This window comes from Myotis davidii, unplaced genomic scaffold (assembly GCF_000327345.1).
Source record: "Myotis davidii unplaced genomic scaffold, ASM32734v1 scaffold249, whole genome shotgun sequence".
NCBI lineage: Eukaryota > Metazoa > Chordata > Mammalia > Chiroptera > Vespertilionidae > Myotis > Myotis davidii.
The window spans coordinates 5319322-5327715 of record NW_006300367.1 but is presented as its reverse complement, the minus strand read 5'-3'; the positions used below and the strand labels follow the sequence as shown (position 1 = coordinate 5327715).

The window sequence follows — 8394 nt, the reverse complement described above, 5'->3', positions numbered from 1 at the left end:
GATCCCAGGAAACAGAGGCAAGACAAAGAGGAATTCCTTAGCGCACCAGTTACTGATATTCAAATTTCCTCCAACACCACTAAGAAAGGTGATCCGATCACAGCAGCGCGGGGAAAACGCTCTAACCACATCCCCTACAAATGAAAAAGATCAGCATTTCCTGTGAGGGGCCCTCACAGAAAACGATATCCTTAGGGAACATGCCAGGTTTGGCAGCAGGTAGCCGAGTCTTCTCTAAATGGGATTGGTGAGGCACTCAAGAGGGCTAGGTATTGTGACGGCCAAGGTCACCTGATCACACAATGGGATGATCATGTCCTAGTCCCGTGTTCGGCAAACTGCGGCTCTCTGGCCCCTTCAGTGTGGCTCTTCCACAAAATACCACGTGTGGGCACGTACGTACGGTGCGATTGAAACTTCGTGGCCCATGTGCAGAAGTCGGTATTTTGTGGAAAAGCCACACTGGCGGGGCCAAAGAGCCGCATGTGGCTCGCGAGCCGCGGGTTGCTGAGCCACAGTTTGCCAACCACCGTCCTAGTCCTCCTCACCCACGACTGCTGAGAAATAACATCACACACCACAGGAACTCAACAGGAGTTATTTTGTTCTCATCCCTTTTACGCTCGTGAGAATGAGCCTAAAAATAGCCTTTCCACCCACTCCCCACCCTCCCGGGCCTTGGTCTGTGTGGCAGGTCCCACACACATGCGTGGTGTCCGCCCACCTACGCGGAGAGGTGCCCCATCCCAGGGCTTTGTAGTAGCAGATCCTTAGGAACAAGGTAACGTGAAAGAAGGCACGGAGTAAACCCCACTCCCATCAATCCACCCAAGAGCAGGACAGACAGACGCTCACCAGGACCATCGAGAACGGAAATGAACACGAAGACAGATGATGGTGGCAAATCGCCCCCATCTGGTCAGCAGTCCTGGCCATGGAGCCAGTTACCAGAGAAGAAGGCGAAGGTTGGGGCAGAGCTTTGCCTGGAGGCAGGGGAGTGGTCAGAAGGAACCAGCACATTGGCAACAAGACAGCCATGAACTTGCCTCCAACTAGGACAGCAAGGCCTTTCAGACCGGACGCCCTCACTACTGTCGGCCTCTTTAGAGAGGCAGGCATGGAGAAAGGACCAAGGAACCATTCAAAAGCTGGAGGCCAAGAGCAAGGGAGAGAGGAGCCGGGGGATCTGCATGCAGAGGTCTGCGCGGGTTTCTGCTGGTGGGATCTGCATGCAGAGGTCTGCGTGGGTTTCTGCTGGTGGGATCTGCATGCAGAGGTCTGCGTGGGTTTCTGCTGGTGGGATCTGCATGCAGAGGTCTGCGCGGGTTTCTGCTGGTGGGATCTGCATGCAGAGGTCTGCGCGGGTTTCTGCTGGTGGGATCTGCATGCAGAGGTCTGCGCGGGTTTCTGCTGGTGGGATCTGCATGCAGAGGTCTGCGTGGGTTTCTGCTGGCTGCCAGTGTGCAGCTTTCTTAGATCAGCAAGGTCCCTTCTAGCTGCAAGCGGGCCAGGGAGGCTGCAGCTTCCGATGGTGAATTCCTACATCCAAGGGGGTCGATGGGGCGGGGAGGTGGAGGCAGCTGCCGCTCTGTGCTGCTCAGAGGCCACATTTCAGGATGATGTGGTAGCCATCGCTGCTTTCCGCTGCAAGAGGGAAACACTGGGCATTTTTCAGGAAGAAAGGCACGGCGCCGTGGCATGGGGGAGTCATGGGAGGCATGGAATAGGGCGCCACAGCAGCCCCATCACGAATGTTGGCGAGACCACAAAATCAGGCTGCACTGACAAAAGCAGATACCTCCACACATGCCTTCCCGTCTGACAACGGGCCTTCCCACCTCAGCTCTGGCCCAAGGACCAAAGGACCCACATCCAAGGAGGCTCTGCACACAGTTTCTCAGGTGAACAGCCTCAGGGCCGTCACGAAGCAGCATCATTCTGACGGACTCACACACTCACTGCCTTTCCTGCTCCTGGCCCACGAGCTCGACTCCTTCCTCAGGAGGGCCCTTCATACCCCGTCTCCCACGTCCCCAACCCACCAGACCCAGCTGCCGTATTCCATGCTCACTTTTCCTAGAGTCCGAGGTTTCAAAAAACTCAAACGCATCTCTGTCCACCTGACACTGAGTCTGTGGGGAACACACGTCTGGCCAGGACTTCCCTTTCAGAAGGGACTCTGGGACCAGTCTCCCTGATCCTCACCCACCAGGCCAGGCTTCACGGGAAGTTTGTGCTTCTCCTTCCCCGAGGCCGCCCCCAGGTAACATCCTCTAGAGGGTACAGTGCGCAGGCAGCCCCACTCTCAGCATGTTACCCTGGGGGTGCAGCCATCATACTTCAACTAAGCGAAAACAGCTGGTGGGGGCTTTACCTTTTAAGGTGCTGAGGACAAAACAGGATTCATCCTGGAAATTCTGCACCATCTGAAAGGCAAGAGAGAGACCATGTCCTTCAACCATGAGCTCAATAGGAAAGTCTCAGGGGTAGGAGCCCAGAGTCTGGACTACATTTTTGCTTGCTTTCGTTTTGCTGTTTCCCAGTTACGGGGTCTCCCAGCCCCTATCACAGACACAATACAGGAGCCTGTATGTATATAGTAGCAAAAGATGAAAAAAATGTGTGCTTTAACGACCTGGGTAATTAGCAGGTTCTGATTGTGAGTCCTAGGAGGGCCAAGCACAGGAGTGGGCAACAAACAGTAGGTTCACAGTTTTGAGTACGTGAAACACATCTATAATAATAAAGGGTAATATGCTAATGAGACCGGACGTCATTCCAGATATCCTTCCTGATGAAGCCGGGGTCAGCAGCCAGGGGAAAGAAGGCCTACTCGTGCACGAATTTTCGTGCATCGGGCCTCAGTCCTATATAATAAAAGTCTAATATGCTAACGATATGCTAAGGCCACTCAACCACTCGCTATGACGTGCACTGACCACCAGGGGGCAGGCACTCTGACCGGTAGGTTAGCTTGCTGCTGAGGTCCAGCTGATCAGGACTTAGTGAGATGGGCTGGACACGCCCTGGAGCCCTCCCACGGTCCCTCCCCAGCTGGCCAACCTCCCGCGTCCCTCCCCAGCCCTGATCGTGCACCAGTCCTCTAGTAGTTAATAAAGCTACTGTAGTAATCATAACCTGCATGTCTTTTTCCATAATGTGAATGAAAAAGGAGCCCCCTGCTAACCTGACAAGCTAGGGGAGGCCTGCGTGAGGTCTTACAGACTCAGACCTGAAGTGACCGCAGAGGACGGTCTGAATGAAAACTTCCCAACTGCAAGAGGTCATGGCGGGCATCATGCCCTAGGCTGGCACTGCTCCCTGACAAAGGCCAGCCTTCACCTTACCTGAGCCTGTCTGCTATCTAGTTTTGCATCTAGGATAACATACCCGATAACATGCCTTTGGAATGTCAATGTGATTTCCTCTTTTCCGGGGCCCTCAAAGCACAGCCTCCCCAGAGCAGACCACCGATCCCTTCATTGTTGTTGTTGTGTTAGTTGCTGACTGTTCATTACCTTATACCCACCAATGTAAAAGAAGTGTATATTCCTTTTACGTTTCACCCAATCCCAGAGATTTCTCTGCTTTGGCTTCTCCCGCCTCCCTAATCGATCACCAATGAACTTCATGTAACCCTCTTACACCTTCTCCTTTGACTGTAATGTATAAAATGAAGGTGCAGAGGAGGACCAAGATGGCAGCGTAGGTAAAGGCCAGCACTCACCACCTCCCAAAACCACATCGAAATTACAATTAAAATACAGAACACCATCATTCAGAACAGCCTGAAAGCTGGCTGAAGGGCAGCCCTACAACTAGAGACATAAAAAAGAAAGCACATCGAGACTGAGAGGAGGGATGGAAGCACGGAGGCACAGAAAGGGCTGGGCCAACACCCATGTGTAGCGTTTTTCTAACTGGGAGAGATATCATGGCTATGGAGGCCTCCTGTGAGGAGCAAGGGGTCCCAGCCACACATCAGCCCCCCAGCCCAGAGTTCCAGTGCTGGGAAGAGCAGTCCCCATAACTTCAGGCTGTAAAACCCAGTGGGGATTGTGGCTGAGTGATATGGAGGCGGTTGGAGTGCCAGGGAGTTCTTCTTGAAGGGCCAGCACATGGACTTACCCAAACTCCATCCCTCTGGGCTCCAACACTGGAGTGGCGGCTTGAAAGGAACGCAAGACATTAGGGAAGGAACTGGATTGTCTGGTGTCGGGGCAAGAACCTGGGGGTGGCTTTCTTCCAGATGGGGGCACTCATGAGGGTCATTGTTCCTGTGCTGGGACCTCCCCTATCCCAGAGCTGACTGACAGCCATCATTTTGGCTCACAGGGAAAATTTCCATAAGCTTGGCTCACACTGTTTGCTCCATCCTGATGATTCCCTGAGACCACACCCCATCCAATTTGCAGCCCCACTGATGCTGTTTGCATTGGCTTTTCCATATATATGGCCTGTCCAGGTTCAGGCTTCAGACTTTCCTAAAATCTCTTAAACAAGAAGCAGCTGACATCAATAAGAGAATTAAGACCCAGCACTAGCACCAGCCTGCCTTGCTTCACAGTTGGGTGCACTTGATCACTTCCAAGCCCAACACAAGTAGTAGCCATCTGCAGATCTCTCTGCAGTTCCTGCCCCAGGCAGTGGCTGACTTTGCAACTCCTGGGAGGCCTCAGAGCCAGTGCACCAAATGGACAGCTTCAGACCATAGCAGATCACAACTCTACACATTCACAAGTGACACACTCAAGGGGAAGACACAATGCACACACCAAAGCCCCGCTGAAGCAAGTCCCGCTCCATAGAGGTGTCTCTTGCACAGCAGCTCTTCCACTGTAGTTGCTACTGGTCCTTACAGCCAATTGGTGTGGGTGTCAAGTACTTCCAGTGACACCAACAGCAATCAAAGCTCAACTACAAGACAGTGTACACAGCCCACACAGGGGCACACCTAGAGTGCCCAGCTGAGAAGACTGGGGAGGTTGAGCCACTGGGGCCTACAGAACACCTACTCCACAAGGTCACTCTACCAATTCCAGGAGACACAGCAGCTCTACCTAATACATAGAAACAAACACAGGGAAGCAGCCAAAATGTGGAGACTAAGAAACATGTCACAAACGAAAGAAATGGAAGCAAGCAAACTACTGGATACAGAGTTCAAAACCATGGTTATAAGGTTGTTCAAGGATCTTAATGAGAGCTTCAAGGGAATTAATGGGCGCTTCAAGGGACTTACTGAGAATTTCAAAGACATGAAAAAGGACAAGTGAGAAATTCAGCATACATTAACTAAAATAAAGAATAATTTACAGCAGGGGTCCTCAAACTATGGCCTGCAGGCCACATGCAAATACAAATATTGTATTCGTTCCCGTTTTGTTTTTTTACTTCAAAATAAGATATGTGCAGTGTGCATAGGAATTTGTTCATAGTTTTTTTTAAACTATAGTCTGGCCCTCCAACGGTCTGAGGGACAGTGAACTGGCTCTCTGTTTAAAAAGTTTGAGGACCCCTGATTTACAGGGATGCAGTAGTTGAGGATTCTGAGAATCAAATCAATGAATAAGAGAAAGGAAAAAACAGCAATCAGAAGAGCAAAAAGAATAAAGAATCCAAAAATATGAAAATAGTATAAGGAGCCTCTGGGACAATGTCAAGCATAACAATATTAGCATAATGGGGATGCCAGAAGAGATAGAGCAAGATATTGAAAACTTATTTGAAGAAATAATGACAGAAAACTTCCCTACCTGGTGAAGGAAATAGACTTACAAGTCCAAGAAGCACAGAGAACCCAAAACAAAAGGAACCCAAAGAGACTCACACCCAGACACATCATAATTAAAATGCCAAGGTTAAAGACAGAAACAATCTTAAAAGCAGCAAGAGAAAAGCAATTAGTTACCTACAAGGGGGTGCCCATACAACTGTCAGTTGATTTCTCAACAGAAAGTTTGCAGGCCAGAAGGGAGTGGCAAGAAATATTCAAAATGATGAATAGGAAGGACCTACAACCAAAATTAATCTACCCAGCAAAGCTATCATTTAGAATTGAAGGTCAGACAGAGTTTCAAAGACAAGAAAAAGCTAAAGGAGTTCATCACCACCAAACCAGTATAACGTGAAATGTTAAACAGCATTCTTTAGAAGAGGAAGACACAAGAAAGAAGAAAGGGGAAAGAAGGAAGAAGGAGGAGAGATAAAAAAATATGAACAATGAAGTGGCAATAAATACGTATCAACAACTGAATCTAAATCAAAATAAACAAACAAGAAAGTTAATGAACAAAATAAACTGATGAATAAAATAGAACAGAGACATGGAAACATGGAACAGACTGACGAGTTTCAGAGGGAAGGGAGAAAACGGGATGGGAAGAGAATAACCAAAAATGTTCTATGCATATATGCATTACCTATGACACAGACAATAGGGTGGTGAAGGCCTGGGGCGGGGCAGGAACTGGGTGGAGGGAGGCACTGGGGGGAAAAAGAGGGGGGACACCTGTAATACACTCAACAATAAAGGCTTCAAAACAAAAACAGGAAGCAAATCAGATGTCCTGATAGGTACATGTATAAACAAACTGGTATATCCATAAAGGGGAGCATTATTCTACAATAAAAAGAAATGAACTATCAAGCCATGAAAAGACATAGGGGAACCTTAAATGCCCATTGTTAAGTGTCAGAAACCAGTCTGAAAAGACTACTTACTATGTGATGCTAACCATGTAACATTCTGAAAAAGGCAGAACTATCTATATCAGCCGTGGGCAAACTACGGCCCGAGGGCTGGATCCGGCCCGTTTGAAATGAATAAAACTAAAAAAAAAAAAAGACCGTACCCTTTTATGTAATGATGTTTACTTTGAATTTATATTAGTTCACACAAACACTCCATCCATGCTTTTGTTCCGGCCCTCCAGTCCAGTTCAAGAACCCATTGTGGCCCTCGAGTCAAAAAGTTTGCCCACCCCTGATCTAGATAGTAAAATTATCAATAATTGCCTGAGTTTCAACGGACGAGGAGAGGGGAAGAGGGATGAAGAGGTAGAACACAGGGCACTTTTGGGGGCAGTGAAGTGATTGTACATGAGTGTAATGACATCATGCATTTGTCAAAACCCAGTGAACTGTACAGCAGCAAGAGTGAAATCTAATGTAAACTAGGGACTTTAGTTAATAATATACCAATATTGCCTCATCAATTATAACAAATGTGCCACACGAATGATAGAAGAACTTGTGCATGTGTTGGGGAGGTGGGGGGGGGGGGGCGGATATGGGAACTCTCTGCACTTTCTGCATAATTTTTCTATAAACCTAAAACTACTCTAAAAATATAAAGTGTATTTTTAAAAAGACTGGGGCAAGGAGGGAGACAACCATAAAAAAATATAATAAAATAACGTGCAAAACTGCCATTCTCTCAAACTGTTGAGATTTTGCTTCCTGGCAATTGTCGTCAGTTTGGCTCAAATAAACTCATAAAAAAATCTTATAGGTTTGGACGTTTCTTAGATGGACAATACGAACAGGTGTAAGCCTACCTTTGCCCACCCCTGTCTAAACAGAGCACCACTCCCTGCATCTCAAAATGCGGCAGGAATTGAAGATTCCTCACCAGCCACCTCTCGGGAGTTCCCATTTTCATAAACTACCTTGTGATTTTGGACAAGTTTCTTCCTGTCTCATGTTCTATCTGTAAAATAGGGCTGTTTCAATGATAAAAATATAACCAGGATGTAGACTGACAGAAGCTGGCATCACGACCGCTGGGTGTGACTGTGTACAAGTGCTTTGCAGAACTGCCCATGGGCATGTGAACATGATCCTGGAACATCTGCCCTCCAGGCAGACACACTGGAGGACTGTGCGCACACACAGAGCACCGGACACACAGAGCGCCAAGGAACGTTCAATGTAGCACCCAAACTCCAATCGGCCCCATGCTGTCTGCAGTGCCAGCGACCTCCAGCAGCACACCTCAAAGACAGCAAGTGGGAAAAAAGGAAGGCACAGACGCCACACGCTATTATTCCACCTACTAGAGGCCCGGTGCACGAAATTCGTGCATGGGGTTTGCCGGTCAGGGGGAGGGACCAGGGGAGGTTGGCTGGCTGTGGGAGGTTGGCTATGGGAGCACACTGACCATCACGGGGCAGCTCCTGCATTGAGCGTCTGCCCCCTGGTGGTCAGTGAATGTCATAGCAACTGGTCAGCCGGTCGTTTGATCAATTTGCATATTAGCCTTTTATGCCTGTGGTATTGGGCTGAAGCCAGCTCTCCAACATCTTCTAGGAGTCCCGGATTGTGAGAGGGCACAGGCTAGGTCGAGGGACCCCACCAGTGCATGATCGGGACCTGGGAGGGATGCGGGAGGGT

General features: G+C 48.9%; 1 protein-coding gene across 1 annotated transcript in view; it reads right to left on the bottom strand.

The window, feature by feature from the left end:
- Nucleotides 1-493: 493 nt before the first annotated feature.
- TFCP2L1 (transcription factor CP2-like 1) overlaps nt 494-8394 on the bottom strand; it is a 59372-nt gene continuing 51471 nt past the window's right edge. Inside the window, exons 14-15 of the mRNA XM_006776836.2 lie at nt 2375-2426; nt 494-1644 (exon numbers count right to left, since the gene is read on the bottom strand). Coding sequence (XP_006776899.1) covers nt 1598-1644; nt 2375-2426 — 99 coding nt within the window. The 3' untranslated portion in view covers nt 494-1597. The remainder of the gene's footprint in view (nt 1645-2374; nt 2427-8394) is intronic.